A 19,230-nucleotide genomic window follows, 5' to 3' on the forward strand; every position below is an offset into this window, starting at 1 on the left:
GTCAAACATTTTCCAGACAACGCTGCCATGTTTCCAGGTGCCTACACGTAAATTATTGTGAATGCTGGTTATCAGCTGCAGTCATTCCGAAGTTCACTGTACTAGCGTTCACACTCTATCCAGCACAGTATGCCGGCCTCGAAGAAATTATATACGTCGTTCGCTAGCACATCATTGCGACTCTCTTTCCTATTACTTATACAGAACCGAGCAACGTTGCATTTATTGTCTATATTTCTGAGAAAATAAATATAAACGCACTCTTTACGGGAATATCACCTCCTCCCGTAATTTCCGATTTGAGATAAAGAACACGAAAGAACGGTGTTTCCCCGCAAGAGAGTCACGCTCCTGATGGCTGGGACATTTATTTTAGCCTTTCTCGTACGGCACGTCTCTCCGTGTGAGATGCGCATGCGCGCGGAGAATTTCCGAATGCCGCGCCTGAATCCGCAGAGTTACCGTATTCCAGAATCTGCGTTAAATTTTCAGGCTTGTGGTAACGTTTATTCTTGGCCATTTTCCTTATTCCTCGGTGCTGACGTTTAGCTCGATTCTTCCGTGTGGACGCTTGTAGTAGGTTTTACGAGTCGTGGTTCGGATGCCTTGAAGCCGCGTACGTCGCATGTGCACATTTGTGCCAACCTAGTCTTACGGAATCATATTTATGCATAGTTGGACAGGCTTAAAATGTGCGCCCCCCCACCTCCCGATTTACAAGCGAAACCTCGATTTATAAAAGTCTACGGGACCCGAGAATCATTTCGTTAAGTCGGAAACGCTGTAGACGTTATAGCGGGTGCCACAACTATCTTGGGCCATCTACGCACCCACCGATGCGTACACCTCGCTTGTTCACCTCGCTGTGGCTACAGCTGGTCACCGTTAACCGGCCGTTCTTTCCTCATTCGCCCCGTGCAAACCTGCTCCTTTGTTCGCACGGCTCTTCCCTGTAGACGGATGGCGGGCGGCAACAACTTGGTGCAGGCGTAACGCTTACTGCACGCGCATTTGCATATTGACACTTTCTGGTCTTCTGGAAACGGGAATAACCATCAACGGGTCTTCAGTGGGGTGCATTCTAATACCGCGCAAACGAAAATCCAGCGCTGCCCTTGTCACTAGGCACAGATCTAACGCACCGATGTAACGAAAAACGGATTAACTTCGCGTTAGGCACTTAAATGGCAGGAAATGCAATAAAAAGGAAGAAAAGAATCTAACACAACACACAGTGCCCCACCCTTCATCTTCAACAGAAACGCACTCACACGAGAAGTAGCCAGCAATGTATTCGACACGAAAGAAAACGCCAAACACATTACATAAACTGCAAATGACACTGCATTGTGAAGTAGACAAGCGCACACAACATTTACTAAAGAAGAAAGGGGCACTTAATTCGAAGTGCGAAATGTAGCAAACAATTAGTAACAACATGTGTGGTAGACGAAACAAAAGGAAATTTTTAATTCACACGCTGATTCATAGCACTGAACCAGATAGCAGATGTATAACATTTTTTTTTATTATTTGAACTGAGGTCAGAGTCACCCTGTTGAATAATTTCGCAAATATTTCTGTTATTGTGCAGGAGGTTAGGTATATCGTTGAACAGTGTTTGATTTTCGTCATTGTCGTTGTCGTCGTCGTAATCATCATCATACTCTATGTTTGTTGTCCACTGCAGGACGAATATACGGACGAAATTGTCCTACATAACGGTGTTCCAAATCGGTCGTACCCGCCGTGGTTGCTCCGTGGCTATGGTGTTGGGCTGCTGAGCACGAGGTCGCGGCTCAAATCCCGGCCACGGCGGCCGCATTTCGATGGGGGCGAAATGCGAAAACACCCGTGTACACCGGAGTCCTCCACTACGGCGTGCCTCATAATCAGAAACTGGTTTTGGCACGTAAAACCCCATAATTTAATTTTTTTTAATCGGTCGTGTCGAAGATCATAGGAAGCACAAGACGGGCAGCAATGGGCTATATAACTGGCGAAGTCATATGCGACTCCTTTGCGGATATACAAGGCGAGTTTAAAGTTGTAAAGCTGTGTAAGAGTAAGCAATTTAAGCTTGAAAAAAATGACGCAGTCTGATCAGTTGGTTAAAGACTTTCGATAAAGCGGACAGCTCACTTCTGTAGAAATATTAATCGTTCAAGGTACCTTCTTGAAGTCGTACGCCAGATTAGAAGTAGTACTGGATGTAATGGAATTTGAACTACGTTCATGGATAGACTTCAGCGCTCTCAGACTACCCCTGTCTGAGCAGTCTATTCTTATATAGTTTAAATGCATATCCTTACAGAACCTTTTATTTCAATTTATTTGACCAAGGACTTATGTTAATTTTTCCTTCTTTTTTGTTTCTGGCAATTAAATATGTTACCATTTGGATATAGTTGATTCCGATAAATGGTCACATTTCCCCCATTCAGTTGGACAAAACCCGAGCACCCAATACAATAAATTATGTGGTTTTACATGCCAAAACCGCGATCTGATCATGAGGCACGCTGTAGTGGGGCACTCCGGACATTTGCACCATAAGGGTTCCCTTAATGTGCACCTAAATTTAAGTACACTGGTGTTTTCGTATTTTGTCCTCATCTAAATGTGGCCGCCGTGGCCGGGATTCGAGCTCAACACCACCCGAACACCTACCTAGCTGTCTGAAGTGTAATTTTTTCGTAAGTCAATATTTAGGCCACAGGTGAGGAGGCCGTTTCTTCGTTAATGGACTCATGCACTTAAGGCTCGAATACTCGATCGTTTTGAAAGTCCTTCATGAGACCTGCAGATAGACTCTGAGGCCAAAACTACCATTTAACTGATATCTCGAACGACATTGCGCAGTGCTGCCTACGAGATTCGATCAATTTCATGTTCTCTGAACATAATAATAATAATAATTTGGAGGGCACTTGGTGCCCGCGAAAACCGTGAGATGCTGTGTAAGCTATGTGGTTTTGTCGTTGTAACGTCGCTGTTGGCCTTGATGTTGTCGGTGCCTTCGACGTTACTTTCCACATAGTGCTTTACTATCGGAGTCTCCTCTGTTGTGTGCGTGTGCGTGTGCGTGTGTGTGTGTGTGTGTGTGTGTGTGTGTGTGTGTGTGTGTGCGCGCGTGTGTGTGCGCGTGCGTGCGTGCGTGCGTGTGTGTGTGTGTGTGCGTGTGTGCGTGTGTGTGTGTGTGTGTGTGTGTGTGCGTGTGTGTGTGTGTGTGTGTGTGTGTGTGTGTGTGTGTGTGTGTGTGTGTGTGTGTGTGTGTGTGTGTGTGTGTGTTTGATCGACACTGTTGTGTACGCCTCCTTCCGCGCGACAACATGCACTGCCATTTTGTCAAGAACAATTTTTCTGCAACGCCAAGTATAGTGTACTTTTCGTCCGCTACAGTATTGCTCGTATCTGGCCTCCGAAACGCATGCACAGATGTCGCTACGATCTCCGAGTCAGTGTGCAGCGTGAAGACCTTGCACTAATTGTCCAGCGCGCTTCACTTCCAAATGCGCATTGCTTCACTGACATGGGCTCAAGTTCCGGGTGAGGCGGCTGTGGAGAGAAGCTCTGTTAAGGCCAAAACCTTAAACGTGCCCCGTGAAGCGGAAAATCCGGCGAGCGCCCGACGTTCACATCGGATGGCAAGGAAACCCACGTGATCGAGTGATGGCGTCGCGTTCCCGGCGGTGGAGTTACTGCGGCTCGCACTGCGAAATCCCACATTGAACAGCCACGTCGCTGGACGGACCCCGTGGCTCCCTCCCGAAATTGAATTAAGGTGGATTAAATGTGAATTGAGGTGGAATAAAGTGAATTAAGGTTGGTACGCATCAGAGCAAGGTGGATTAAGGTATATCAAAGTTGGTACAAATAGCGCAAGGTGCATTAAGGTGGATTAAAGTAAATTAATGTGTAACGAATGGATAACCAAATGGACGCGTAACGAAATTAACGGAGGGACGGTACGGACGGACGAGGCATACCCACTTTCGAGCGCATAACTGTCGTCGCGGTAAAAACTCCAGGGGATCCCTGGAGAACCCGAAGCCCTACATTGCATTGCGTCCCCCAAGTCTGGTTGTGCGGATACGGGACGTTAAATCGAGAGGAACATGTCAGTTTATATCGTAAATAAGGCATTGTTGACAGATCCAGGTATAAAATACCTCGACTGTACCATTTCCCTCAGTTATGCCTCAAAATAGCAAATAGTTCTGTCTTACCAAGTAATAATAATAATAAAACAAAACCTTATCATTCTTCCGTAAACAATGCAGACAACCACCTAATAAAGGATGTTTCATCGTTCTTATGTGTCTTTGGTGTAGTATATTGTACAGCTTAGTGCGCTCTTCTGTTAATTGATTCATTTCGTACTTTATTTCTTTTTATCTTCGATTTCAGTTTACATTCTCTCCTTGCTAAACAGTGGGCACTCGTTGTGATTCTTTTGGTGACATAGTTGCCCGTCGTCATCTTCCCTTATTTGCATCTGCGCCCATTGAGCGTATGTTTTCAAACTGAACGACAATAATAACAATATATCTTTTTCTCAATCTCCCAAGTATACGCCTAGGCAGGGGCGCTTTATCGTAAAGGGCTCTGGAATGTGCGGCCCAAAACATTCTCCACATATGGCTGCCATTTTACTCCTTCGGAGTGGGCGGCTATCAACCTGATGAAAAAGTCGCGGTCGGAATACACTAAAGACACACGTAATGCCTTCTAATGCGCCTTTGGCAAGCACCAAAGACTGCCTTACCTGGTAACGCTCAAGAAACACGTTTTTGTACCGAGCAGCTAAGAACATATAACAGGCAGCTCTTCTGCAGGAAGCTTTGCCACGCATATTTTTCCATACGCATTTTCTGATAGCGAAAGGACGCAATATATAGCGATACACCAATGTCAAGAGGTCGCGAAAGTGTAGGGCAGACAGTCGAATGCGTCCGAACAAGGGAGATATAAATAAAAGATGACCTCGACGACATGTTGTAGCTGCGCCAGAAATTGACATGCCTTGCGCGTGGTGCGGATCAGTTTATAAATATACATACTATAGCGTTTGCTGTCGGAAAACAAAACAGCCCGTGTATAGCATAGCTTTAAGCAGGCAACACAACGTCGAGCGCTCCAACAGCGGCACTTGCGCAACATATAATGAGTAATTAAAGCCCCTCGTCTTCCGATCCGCGCAGTGATATATACGGCTTGTGCCAGCGCACGGTCACATTGCATCAGGCGATCGCAAAATCACGCCCGTAGCTGCCGAAGCCCACGTGGACAGAGCATGAGCTCTGGAGAAATGCGGAAAGAAATAAGATCAATCTGCGAGAGTCAAAATAGAAGATGGAAGAGGAGATGAAGAGGAGGTTTAGAGCGTTTCGAGTGGCCGAGCCTTTAGGAAGCCCTTGCGTTTCGAAAGCTGCGTTTATCTGCCAAATGCAAGCAGCCCCAGGCTCGCCAGTGACAACGCGACTTTTATTTTTTCTCTCTCCTTTTTTTGCTCCCGCGCCGTCCTCAATTCTTTTTTTTTCGTTTCTTTCTTTTTCTCCTACCCCCCCCCCCCCCTTCTGGCATGACACCTCATTCTGTTGTGCGTTAATCTGTAACGCTCCTGATAAAGCGAGTTGCAATCTAGTATACACGCACCGTTCTCGGCATTCTGGGAAGTCGCAGGGGGTGCAGGACGATAAAGAGGGGGATAACCGCACACTTGGCAGAATCGTCGAGCATCTGCAGCCTTTCCTTCTGTCCCGTTATCAGCGCCAGACAAGAAGGAGAGGAGGTTGGTCATCGAGACATTTCGGAAGATGGGTTGGGGAAGGGGAGGGGGGTTTCGGGAGCACGGCCGTGTCTCGTGTGTGTCCGGCACGTGCCACACACGCTATTTGTGGGCTTTCTCCTCGTCGCCAGGTGTGTGTCGGCTGCTTGCGATATCCGTAGGCTGCGGTGCCCGTCGTCGTCAGCCCGTCGACTGATGCAACTGTTGCGACGTCTTATGTACGAGATTCCTACCCCGGTCGGCTCTTGCGGTGCGGCCGGACTGACGCACTTGACCCGGCCCTTGACGTGAAGGCCGACCTTGACGCAACGGCTATTTCGATCTAACGAACACATCGATAAAAAAATAAGAGGAAGAAAAACGGCGGTACAGAAGAATGGAGGCGTTTGTTCTTGAAGAAGCACCTCTTCGCAGGGAGCTTCCGCCCACTAGGACTAAATGCTTTCAACTTTCGAGCAATATATATATATATATATATATGTATGTATCATCTTAAGAGAAAAGGTACAGTCACACTAGGGCATGCGCTCGTTGTTTTGCTATCATATTACTGTGATCGCGAATAACCTTGACGCACGGACTGTAGCCTGAAGCGAAAATATTTCCGCGCATAATTCGCTGCACCTCAGTCGTGCCGGTATAGTCTGTGTGTCCTTGTTTACCTGTTTTGCTTGCGCATGAACTGGACACTAGAGTACACATGCAGCGCGCCCTTTATCGGCATTACAGTTTCGCAAAGTTTACTGACCGAGAATTATTACGAAAAAAATTATGGGGTTTTACGTGCCGAAACCACGATCTCATTATGAGGCACGCCGTAGTGGGACACTCCGGAAAAACAGACCATCTGGGGTTCTTTAACGTGCACCTAAATCTAAGTACACGGGTGTTCTTCTGCCTTTCGCTCCCACCAAAATGCGGCCGCCGTAGCCGGGATTCGATCTCGCTACGTTGTGCTGCCAATAATTATTCATTCGGAACATCTAACACCGAGCTGAGCGCACAAGAAGTATCCCTTCTGCATCCTTAAATAAATAAATGTGTAATTAGATCACACTTTTTTTTTATCTCGGTCGTCGCGCGCATTCCCTCCCCCTCTCCCCCCCCCCCTTTATTTCTATCATTCATTTTTTCTCGTGAGGTGTACCCTGACATAGAGGCTAGCAATGTTGTAACGTTGTACTCTGCATGCTTAGACCGCGTTTGAATGCTCCCGCTGAGCTTGTTTTGCGTGCAGACTCGTGGATTAATTTTAAATTTGCATACAGGACACCGCGACATGCCTGCGCCAGGTATCTAGATAATCGCGATCTAAACCAACACCCCTCGAAACGCGAAGAGTGATACAGTTGATACAGTCGCGTCAACTAACGTATACAGCCTGTGTACGCTATAGTAAGAAACAAAGAAATGTAGATGGCCCACAGTGAAGTATCAGATGGTAACTAGTTCTGCATATTTGCTAGAACCAGTTCAACCAGTGGATGTCTGAGACGGTGCGTAACCTTTCTCCAGTTCGTTACTTGCAACTAGGCAGCAGACGTCGTACACTTTTATTTGCGCATGCGTGCGTGGGTGTGTGTGACGTGGATAATTAAATAAATTCTCGAGTTTTACGTGCCAAAACCACGATACGATTGTGAGGCATGCTGTACTGGGGGATCTCCGGATGAATGTTGACCACCTTGGGTTCTTTAACGTGCACCTAATGCATGGTACACGGGCGCTTTTGCATTTCGCCCCGATGGAAATGCGACAGGGATTCGATCCCGCGCCCTCGCGAACTCATCAGCGCAACGTCAAAGCCACTACGCCACCACGGCGGGCAGGTGTGTGATTTAGAGGACGGTCGGTACCTCAACTCAAAACTCACCAAACAAAGTACCTGGAAACTCTGTGCGTGTGCGCGTGCGTACGTGCGTGTGTGTATGTGTGTGTGTGTGCGCGTGCGTGTGTGCGTGCGTGTGTGCGTGTGCGTGCGCGTGTGTGCGTGCGTGTATGCGTGTGTGTGTGTGTGTGCGTGTGTGTGCGTGCGTGCGTGCGTGCGTGTGTGTGTGTGTGTGTGTGTGTGTGTGTGTGTGCATGTGTGCGTGCGTGCGTGCGTGTGTGTGTGTGTGTGTGTGTGTGTGTGTGTGTGTGTGTGTGTGTGTGTGTGTGTGTGTGTGTGTGTGTGACCCCCATTTACACCTCTCACACCCTCCAGCGATATCTCACCTTTCGTTCTGCATTTCCAACCTTTAACCCCCTTAGTCTTGAGTAGAGTAGCAAACCGGTCTTGAATCTGGTTCACTTCCCCGCCTTTCCTTACGTTTCCAGCACCACCCATTGCCATCTCATAGGGCAAATATGGTACTTTCCCAAGCACTATGACCGGCATAAGAAAGTTTTTGGGTTGCGCCGTATGCCTAGAGAAGGGGAGGGGGGCAGCGAGAATTCACGTGCCCTCACCCCACGTTATTGCTGCTAAAAGGCATTTATTTTCGCAATTCTCCTCCTCTTTTGAATAGGGCCATTAAGGAGTGAAATGGCAGTATAGTGGCCCTGACGCCTTGGATCATGAGGACCGTCTCCCCGAGGCAAGCGAGGAGCGTATCAAATAGCCCCTTCCACTGGTCCAACGGGTCGCGTCCATTCTCGGAATGTGGATAGTCTGGAAGTGGGCGGCATGCAGCATTCGTTTCCGCGTGGTAGAGAAGGTGGATTAATTTTCTTTTATGCGATTAACGATTAATCATTCATCCTTTTAGCCTTTATTCGATTAATCGCTGTCGATGCAGGGTATTTCATCGAATAATTGATTAATCGAAAATTCTGCGGGGCACCTTAAACAAGTTGAAACCCAGTTATCTTATTTTGTAGGACCCTATTTTAATGTTTGAGATGTGAACCAAGTTACAAATACAAGTGTATAAAGTTTGGTAAAGAATTATCTTTAATCTGTTAAACATCAAATGGATTCGGCACTGGTGGCCATTGAAAAGATAAACAATGTATTTTATAAAATGGCACTTAGAGCAGAATTAAACAAGATACATGGCCTTATAGTGACTCGCTGTACAGTACAGTTGAACAAGAAATAAGAAAAATGGCAAGAGTGAAAGGCGAAGTTCAACTAAAACATGCAAGAAATTGAAATGTGCGCAGGGAAAAAGAAAATTTCTGGTTTAGGATTTTAAACCACATGCTCTTTTCTATAGTGCGAAGGAATGCCAATTGGCTGGATGTTTGGGTGAAACCGACACCTTCTTTGAATAGTCACGCAACCAGCATGCGAGGATAGACCCTCGGGAGCTACATCTTTCCTGAAATCGGCATGAACTCTACATCGCTATATTAGATACATGCTCCAAACCGGAGCGAATCATGGGCCGCATTTTTAGTGGACTGGAAGTGATACGATGATCGACGACTGGGTTGCTATAGTATGCCCTGGATTGCGAAAAGAAAGGAAACCGAGGGCCCGATCTTTATTAGTCGTATCATAAGGAGCCAACAAATAATGACGTACGAAGTACTGCATAGTGGAAAGTACTTGTACGTATTAATTGAAATAAAGAAATGATAAACTAATAGAAATGATAGTGGATGAAAAACCACTGGCCACGAAAGGGAGGGGGGGTGGGGGGCACGAAACCACGTCTTCGCATTACGCGTGCGATGCTCTTACCAATTGAGCTACCGCGGCGCCGTTTCCCCATTCGCTTTCTCAGGTATTTGTGTTTATCTACTAGAACTAAACCTGGGGGTGTTAGCCAGCGCCACCACCCACTGCCTTTACGGCGAATGTAGAACATCCTTCTTCCGCGCCACTCCTGTCAAGCTCTAGCAAACTATTACCCGAACATGTGTAATCGATTATGTGGAATAAATGAAAGGTATACATTGATGAAGATTAATAATTCTGCAGCATAGTTTTGATCGATTGATCGATTAATCTTTCATCGATATTACCAACCCTACTGCGTGGATCGCGCTGTTGCGAAGGCCAGACAGAGCCGCACTAGATGTTTGGTGTAGGTGGGTGTCACCACCCATGGACCGTGAGGCAAGACAGATCCATGTTTTCCACCAACACAGTGGAAGCGCAAGAGCGCATTACAAAAAAAAAATGAGAGAGAGAGAGAAGTAAAACAAAGCAGCGAGAAAGCTGGGAGGAATAGAGAGAAAGCGGAGAGAGGTAGCGAATCAAATGCTATACGAAGAGAGAGGGAGCTCATTCGACATGAAAGTCGCGACCTGCAGCGTCCTTGACACGCTCGAAAACTGCAGTGAAAAGATAGCCGGAGCTTGAAATAGAATAGTGGGACAAGCGATACTGCTTTCAGTAACACGCGACATGCTTCTCCCAGCGGAGAAAAGCAAGTAGCACCGTTACAGCACTGATACGGCGACCTTCCAAACCGGGCAGATACGTATATCGCAAGAGCCCGATTCAAGCCAAAAGCGAGAAAATGTATACGCAAAAGAAAGAAACGAACTACGTGCCTGAGGTGTGGGCTTGCACGTGCACACACACGCTGTCAGAATAGGCGCCACTTGAGAGATACGCCAATACGGTGCACGCCAAGTTGGCGATCGGATCGAATCAAGCGTTAGGCTCGTGAAATCATCGAGTGCTATGGGTCTGGCGGGATGGCGTGTCTGCGAAATCCCTCGAAGGTAACATTTCTTTTAGGAGAGGAGCCCGAGAATTGCCGAAAGGCCGCCTGATCGTCGAAAACCACAACGTGGGCGTTTGGTCACGGCTACAATAAAACAGGTTAAAGCAACGTAATCAGATGTTGAGAAATTGACTCGATAAACTCGAGTACCAAAGCGTCATGGTGTCCTAGACCCACGCGACCACATTCTGTGTCCTGACACGCACTGGCTGATCCAGAGAGGATCGGAGAAGGCTGGGACCCAAGGGCTGGGCTTTGATGAGCCACCGGCCGGAGGCTGCTACCCTGGATCCGTCCGGATGTCACGACACATATTTTTATGCGAAGCATATTACGAGGGCTCAACCCAGCTCCTCAGGCGCGGCGGTGACCATGAAATCACGTGACACCGTGACGTCACGACAGAGGAGAAGTGGCTTTGGCTCAACTCTTGCAAGACGGGCTGGGTGGGAATCGAACCAGGGTCTCCGGAGTGTGGGACGGAGACGCTACCACTGAGCCACGAGTACAACGCTTCAAAGCGGTACAAAAGCGCCTCTAGTGAATGCGGTGTTGCCTTAGAAACGCGCTGTTTCTAAGGCGTGCGTCTCTTGCTCAGGCGCACATTTCGTTGCCGCGCCGAACGCTGCTTTGCTCGACGCTCACCGCGTCCAATGCGGGGCGCGTAGTCGCTGCCCTGTAGCCCATTGTCTTACACCCCTTGGCGGGTCGACGGGAACGCTGTCGCGTTCCACTCTTGAAGGCGAAGAAGTAATGCATGAGTTGTTTCTTCGTCTAGCCGAACCAAATATAGCCAAGCAACAGCAGTTCACCAGGCTAAACAGTGGTTCAACAACTAAAATAAAGGCTAGTATGCTTCGCATCCTGGGCTTAACCTTACCTAAGCCACAGCCATTTTTTTTTTATTCGCCTGGGTTTTCAAGGGGCATAATGCTTGATTGTACACCTACTATGAAACGAAACTGAAACTGCTTCGTGCAAGAGCTATTATAGCAAATCATTTGGGGTACAATAAGGCTAGGCACATCTTTACCTAGGGTTTTGAGGTTCATTACCTATGTTTAACGCAAAAAAACAAAAAAATATGAAAAAGTTGGAAATGTCATGTCAATATATGTTACAACTTTTATTTACATTTCGTTTTAATATTCTATCTCGATAGCACGCTTGTTTGAGCAGGCCTAACTGTGGAATCATGTAAAATCACGTGAGTCAACTAAGTCCGCATGCAGCGCACAACCTTTGGTCAAACGCCGCAATCGAAGTGAGCTAAGGACGCGGAAAGGGTGCTGAGTGTGTGCACCGAATGGAATGAGCTCGCAGCAAGTCGATAGTGGTTAGACACCGACACCAAAGTGAGGCGAAAAGGTCAAGAAAGCTTCGCCTTAAAAAACAGTGACAGTTGCTTAATTGCGAGACTGAAGCTGGCGCGAACAGCGCAACCGCCACAAGGATACAAGTCTGAATTGTTCGCAACGTCTCCCGCACCACTGCACATTTTATGAAGGGCCAAGAGTAGAGATGGCTTTTGTGTTGTCGCGTCAGTCGTCGAGCCCGCCGCATGCCACGACCTCTACATGAACGCTTGCGGCGTAACCTCGGACGTTTTTCCGAGTAGCCGCAAAAGCTACCACAGCGACCTTTACGCCGCGCAGTTGTAGGATACATCACGTGGAAGAAACCTGGAATTAAAACAGTTGTACTAATCAGGTCCACATGAGGCAGCTTTTCATGCATATAGTCTGCATGATTCCATTTCCGCCGCAGCGATATAGTTTACTTGCAAACATGAAGAACTTGCGCTTCGTGTCTTTATCTTGCAAAAAAAGAATAAAGGTGGTGGGGGGGAGGGGGGCGGGGAAGGATGCATTGCGCTAAATACACACGGGCAACAGAAGTAGAAGTGGAAACGACGTGGCTCGTGTGTTTTCAGCGAAATACTCCGCCTTTTACGAGATGAACATCCAGCAACTGGTGCAACTTGCCGCTTTACTGCAAATACATATCTTTATCAGCTGTTTTCGACGAGAATGTATTTCCTATTGCCCTTAATTATTCCAAGATTAGGTTCTTGAAGCGTTCAAGGATGAAAGCCGTGCCTCAAGCGCAGAGCTCATGAACGCCCCTGTACTTGTATAATGCGGCAAATTTGAATATATCATACTGTGTTTAGGTCAGTGTAAAAACGAAACTGCCTGTAGATGTATAGCCTGTGTGTCAATGACTCCCACCCACTACGTCCCGAGAATGTGGGGATGTAGTAGCATAATGAACGACCGTGTGAGCTGGAGCGAGTGCCAAAAGGACCCGGTGTTCTGCCACCCCCCACCCCCCCTCCGCGGCCACTTTCTGCATCCTGACATCATGGAACATTCACCTCCTGGAAAACGTAACCAAAATTGGCTGTGTAAAGGGTATGATATTAAATTATTTATGACTCTCGGAGGCTTACCAGCATTTCTTTCCCTAGGATTTCCATTTAAGAGGAAGCTTTAGCTCGGGTGCTCCTATCTAAATACATGTAAAAGGAGAATTCGTTTTTCTAGGCAACCACTGCACCAAATTTGACGGGGTTTGCTGCATTTAAAAGAAAAACTTAAAACCTAGTTACTGTTGGTTTCTAATTTTCGATATAGGTTGTCAATTTTTTATAAAAATTTGGCAAAAATCGCAAATTTTCAGAAAACGAAACTGTCAAGTTTACAACTCCGTAACTCAGCAAGAAAAAATGATATCGCAATTTTGTGAACTGTACCTGATAGCACATCTAAAGCGGACAAAACTGATATGTTACACATGAACCTCAAAAAATGGGGAAATGTGTAATTACAACTTTTGCAGAACCCTCGTAAACAACGTAACAAATTCACGTAAGATGTAAACTGACATAACAAATTTGACCGCTTTGAATGGTCTAATGGATGCCGTTTACAGAATCACGATATCTGTTCTTGGTGCCGAGCTATTAGTTTGTAAACTTCGTGCTTCTATTTTTTTCAAACGTCTGAATTTTTGAAAATCCTTTTAACAAAATTCAAGCCCTAAATCAAAATTCCACTTCCAACAGTCACTAGAATTTAACTTTTTCTCTCAAATGCAACAAATTTCATTAAAATTGGTCCAGGGGTTATCTCAGAAAAACGTTTTTGCGTTTTTACATGTATTTGAATAGGCCGCGTCGGAGTTGGGCCCGAGCTAAAGCTTCCTCTTAATGCGAGAAATGAATTGAGCCGGAGATATCGTGCCAGTACGTTCTTTATATGGCACTAAAGACGAAAACAAAGGAGCCGAGGAAAGGCGCGTGCCCGCACGTGGCGTCTCGAGCCACAGAAGAAGAATCCTCGACCGCGGTAAGCCGCAAGGGCTCCGCGATGTCCCTGACCGGCGACTTCGAACGCGGCGCAGAATGCGTGGAGAGCGACCGCGGGGAGCACGGCGTCCCGTACTCCCTGAGGTCGGTCGAGGATCCCAAATGCACGACTGTCCAGACACGGTCGCGATCGCAGATCCTGGTGACTCGCTCGCCCAGCCGGCTCCCGTACTTTGCCGTATGCAGCGTGGGCCTGCTCATGATAGTCGTGGGCGTGGCCGTCACCACGTACAAGCTGCACGTGGGCGGGGCCATCATGGTCATGTTCAACCGCTCCATGGAGCTCCTGCGACGCGGCGGCAACGGGTCGGCGAACGGCGGCGTCGGCGGCGGCGACGACAAGGGCATCCTGGCCGGACCAGACGGCCGGTACCACCTGGCCAAACACGAGCGGAAAGCCCTCACGCAGTCCAGCTGCAAGACTGACGTGTGCGCATGGGTCGAGAACTACCTGCGCGGCCGGCTCAACTCGAGCGTCAGCCCTTGCACGGACTTCTACGCGCACGTCTGCTCCCGGCACTGGATGGCGCGGGACCTGGACGTACAGTCAAGGACGTACAAGGAAAGGGCGGCCGGCATGATGATGATGGACATCGAGAGATTCTTCCGGGACTACCTGAAGGAGAACGAAGAGCGATACCACAAGTATCCAGGCGTGTTTCTACATCAGGCAATCTCGTTGCTGCCCAAGTGCGAGTCCCAGGAGAAGAACGACGTGAACCTGACGTCGCTTCGAAGTCTCCTGGAGGAGTACAACCTGGGCGGCTGGCCCTACAAGAAGGCACCGCGCGGTGCGAGCGTTGTTACCATCTCGGCGTTCGTGGACCGTGATCTGGGCGTCTTCCCATTCGCCAGGGTGTTTCTGCGGAAGCCGTTTGAAGATGATCGCGGATACACGGTGCACATCGACGCACCAAGCTTGACGCTTAAGCGGTACAACCTGGCATATCTCGACGAATCACCCGAAAATTTCACTCAGAAGGTGGTCCTCGCGCTGTCGCTTTTAGAAAGGAAGCAAGACTTGACCGACCAAGCCGAGGCCATAGCCCTTCTCGAGAAGAAGCTTCACAGTGTTATGGCCGCACCACACTTCGTCGAGTTCCAGGACCGCATCAAGCGCGTGGGACAGCTTGATCGCAAAGGAAAGTGGGACTGGAAAGATTACCTCACGATACTTTTCCAGGATATCGAAACGTTCGACAACGACAAACCTGTGGCCCTCATGAACCAGGACTATATCAGCAAGTTACCCGCCGTTCTCAACGAAACAGACACTGTCACTCTTCTAAATTATCTGGGCTATCGCATCGTGGTGCAGCTATCGCCTCTGCTGGCCAAGGCTGCGAGCCCTCTGTTGCGCTTGAGTCACGACGACTACCTGGAGTTTGTCTCTGACCGGCGTCAAGCCTGCATGCACCTGCTAGAACGGCTCTATAAGCACGGCATGCGCTTCTTCGGTCGCATGACATTCAGCAAGAACAACTCGACGCTCCTTCTGAAGCACTACGACTATAGTATGTCAGGCTTGGAGGTACAGCTCAAAAGCAGTATGACGGACCGCCTCCTCTCGTCGTCGTCATGGCTGGACCGCTCCGCAATCGGCATTGGCGTCGACAAGATTGAGAACATGCGCTTCATGTTCCTGGCCAGCGCGGACGACATTAACGCGGTTGCCAGCTACTACAACTTCAACGCCCAGCCCCTCGACCCGAGCCACTTGCTCGAGAGCTTTCGGGAACTGCAGGCGGGAACCATGAACGTTTACTGGGAGACCAAGCCACCGAAGGACGACCTCGACGCACGGTACGACCACACTGCCCTCTCACCTGGGCACGAGTACTTTTTCGGGCGCAACGTGCTTTTCATTCCACACGCCAGCGTTGCTTTCCTGAACGACATCACCAAGAGCATCGATCCGGTGGTCTTTCCCCTCATCATGGCCGAAGTATTTCGAGGCATGTTCGGCGCCGTTGACCGGCGCGGCGCCTCCGTTGACCACAACCTCGCTGTGGCCACCTGGTGGAACACGAACGAGATGAGCAAGTTTTCTCATCTCGAACTCTGCTTCCAGGACCAGTACTACGTCGAGATTCGCGACCTCATCGGCGACAACTTCGAGGCCAGAATGAGGCTGGAGGAGAACATCGCGGACAACGCCATCATGGGGCCGCTGCACGACATGTACATGAAGGCTCTCGCGGCCCAAGACGGCGCGGAGAGGCTCAAGATCTCGGTGGACGAGCGCCAGCTTGACATGGAGCAGCTGTTCTTCGTTCTCTACGCCGTGGGACTGTGCGACAATCCTAGCCGCGACGCCTGGATACGGAAACTCAACTTCGGCGACATCCCCGGTAGGCTTCGAGTGAACATCCCTCTCATGAACTTCGCCAAGTTTTCGACTGTCTTCGGCTGTGCGTCAGGAATGCCCATGAATCCGGCACGTAAGTGTGCAATCTGGTGAAAGCTACGTCGAGCCAGGTGGTCACAGGAACCTGGACTCCTGCACCTATTGTCAGTGCCACATGCGAGAAGTGGACTCCCCGTTGAAGTTAAAAAATAGGACACAGGTGTAGCCGTCGTTTCAGCGTGCAAGTGCAGTGAATCTGTCAAACTGACAACACGACTGGTTTGGTTCACTTCTTTGTTTCAGGGGCGAATAAATCGGAGCACTATAACCGTTATTTGGGTGTGTTTTGTTATTTGGGTTATAGCGTTTATTTTACCCACATTTATCTTATTTCCTCCTATGTTTCACAGAAAACAGCATACGCCGCCTAGGGGACATGTATGATGTAGCGTTTTATGACTTCATTTCTATTGGCAATGTCACTCTCACTACCGCGCTTCTCTTCTTGTCAGCGAGGGTCGACGCTTGGCCAGCGTCACGACACGTTAAATCGTCGTTTGCCGGCACTTCATTAAAGTTATTCCTATCCTATCCTAAACCTCGCAAGTGATAAAATGAGAGTGATTCCTCACCGGCACTTATCCAGTCGCCAAAGACTTTATAGGCCTCGCAGTACGCGTGAAAGCTGATGTCACGTTAATGCCATACGCCATATATATACGCACAAATACATTTAGGAACTCTTATACAGTAAAAGCTCGTTAATTCGAACCGCAAGGGGAAGCCGCTTCAGTTCGAATTAACGAAAGTTCGAACTAATGAAAGTGAAGGAGGGCAACAGTACACTGCGATTTGGAAGCAGTAGGGCATGTCAGAAATTTGGCGTGTCAGAATGTGATGGCGTGTGCCGCGGGCACACGCCATCTTCAAGTCGAAGCTCTGGGTCTGACTGTGCCACACCACCGATGTCCACTGAAACGAACGTTAGCCGAGGCTTAACACCATCACAATGAATCGCGACGGCCGATACCTCCTAAGCTGAAAACAGAGGTGCACAACCGATGAAGACTGCTGAGACAAAGACGCTGAACATGTGAAGGTGGCGAAGGCCTTGATTCGTTGGTTCTTGATTGCAAGCGCAGCTGCGACGTACTTGATTCGCTGTGTTTTGGAGCTTGCCGTGCCATCTCCGCACAACATTAGCAGCTGTACAAGATTTGGAAAGCCTCCGAGATTCGCAACGGGCAAGAAGTCTCGGAGGTTACGTAGAACGGAGAGGCGGCAGCCGCCGCTGCCTTCTGGCTGACCCCGCGTCGATTAGATTTTTTCCGATTTTGCCTTCTCTCGCCGTTCTCTCCGTTTCGGAGGCAATACAGCCTTGTGTGTAGGCAGTAGGCGCGTTTCTCTGGCCGTGTGCCAGGAGAGCGTAGTTCGAATTATCCGTGAGGGAACCTTCTCGCGTTCGAATTAACGGACTTTTTTATACATAGACTTCTGTGGAGCTTGGCCGGACCAAATCGTACAGTTCGAATTATCCATAAATTCGAATTATTGAAGTTCGAATTAACGAGCTTTCACTGTATTGCCTTGCGTCACACCAGTAAATACGAATTCTAAAAGTTACATATATAGCCCAACGTCTCTACAACGAAATAACCTGCATAATGATATGTCCCGGCTGACTTCCCATCTTTCATACCTATAGACGAGAAAACCATGGCCAGGCGGCGCTACTGCACCGCCTCCTGACAGCGCCCCAATGTGGAAACGTCAAGCAGCGCGGTCGCGTCGGGGCGTAGTCTCCGCTTTTACGTTGTGCCGTCCGCGCTTGTCTTCGCTGCTCGTTCTCACGGCGCTCCGTTTTCGACGGCGGCAGATCGCCTGCTTGCTCAACAGCGATGCAATGATTGCCGTGCGGTTTCAAGAAGGTTGCCGACGCCGACAGCTTTTTTATGCGAAGCATATTACGAGAGCTCAACCCAGCTCCTCAGGCGCGGCGGTGTCGCCTTGAAACCACGTGACACCGTGACGTCACGACAGAGGAGAAGTGGCTTTGGCTCAACTCTTGCAAGACGGGCTGGGTGGGAATCGAACCAGGGTCTCCGGAGTGTGGGACGGAGACGCTACCACTGAGCCACGAGTACGATGCTTCAAAGCGGTACAAAAGCGCCTCTAGTGAATGCGGTGTTGCCTTAGAAACGAGCTGTTTCTAAGGCGTGCGTCTCTTGCTCAGGCGCACATTTCGTTGCCGCGCCGAACGCTGCTTTGCTCGACGCTCACCGCGTCCAATGCGGGGCGCGTAGTCGCTGCCCTGTAGCCCATTGTCTTACACCCCTTGGCGGGTCGACGGGAACGCTGTCGCGTTCCACTCTTGAAGGCGAAGCAGTAATGCATGAGTTGTTTCTTCGTCTAGCCGAACCAAATATAGCCAAGCAACAGCAGTTCACCAGGCTAAACAGTGGTTCAACAACTAAAATAAAGGCTAGTATGCTTCGCATCCTGGGCTTAACCTTACCTAAGCCGCAGCCATTTTTTTCGTGGTGGCAACCTCACGATAGGGGAGCGTCTGCTTCCGAACGTGTACGGCGTTGAACAAATTGTGGACGGTGATGTGAGAGTGAAAGCCAAGTGCGTGTCACAGGTGTCCGACAAAATCGTAGACGACGTCGAGTTGGTACACACCATGTTCAGAACTTTAGCCACTTTTATTTCAATTACAACATAATTAGGTCACACTGGCAGCAGGAACTTCTGTTGTCATACTACTCGATGACTGCAGATCCATTGGGCTGCTTCTTGACGGTTCCATCACTTCACAAAGGCATGTTCTGGAGTCTGTTTCACATGTGTCTTGCTGCTGCCCAAGAGCTGTGTCGCTGCAGTACGAAAGCACATGTCCCGGTGGTGCTGACTGCTGAGAAGACTGTTGTGATTGCCGTTGGTCTGTTTGGCGCCGCTTCCATCTGCATCGCATATAAGTGAAACAGTATGTGTGCCTATTTGTTGTGGGGATTAAATTACTCCCAATAATATGTTTGCAAAGGTAACGTTCCTGTGATTG

At 48.8% G+C, this 19,230-nt stretch overlaps 1 protein-coding gene across 1 annotated transcript; it reads left to right on the forward strand.

The window, feature by feature from the left end:
* Positions 1–13,823: 13,823 nt before the first annotated feature.
* LOC135896775 (neprilysin-1-like) lies at positions 13,824–16,283 on the forward strand. The gene has a single exon (XM_065425285.2). The coding sequence runs from the start codon at positions 13,824–13,826 to the stop codon at positions 16,281–16,283; it is 2,460 nt and encodes an 819-aa protein (XP_065281357.1).
* Positions 16,284–19,230: the final 2,947 nt, after the last annotated feature.

The sequence above is a fragment of the Dermacentor albipictus genome, chromosome 1, assembly GCF_038994185.2.
Source record: "Dermacentor albipictus isolate Rhodes 1998 colony chromosome 1, USDA_Dalb.pri_finalv2, whole genome shotgun sequence".
NCBI lineage: Eukaryota > Metazoa > Arthropoda > Arachnida > Ixodida > Ixodidae > Dermacentor > Dermacentor albipictus.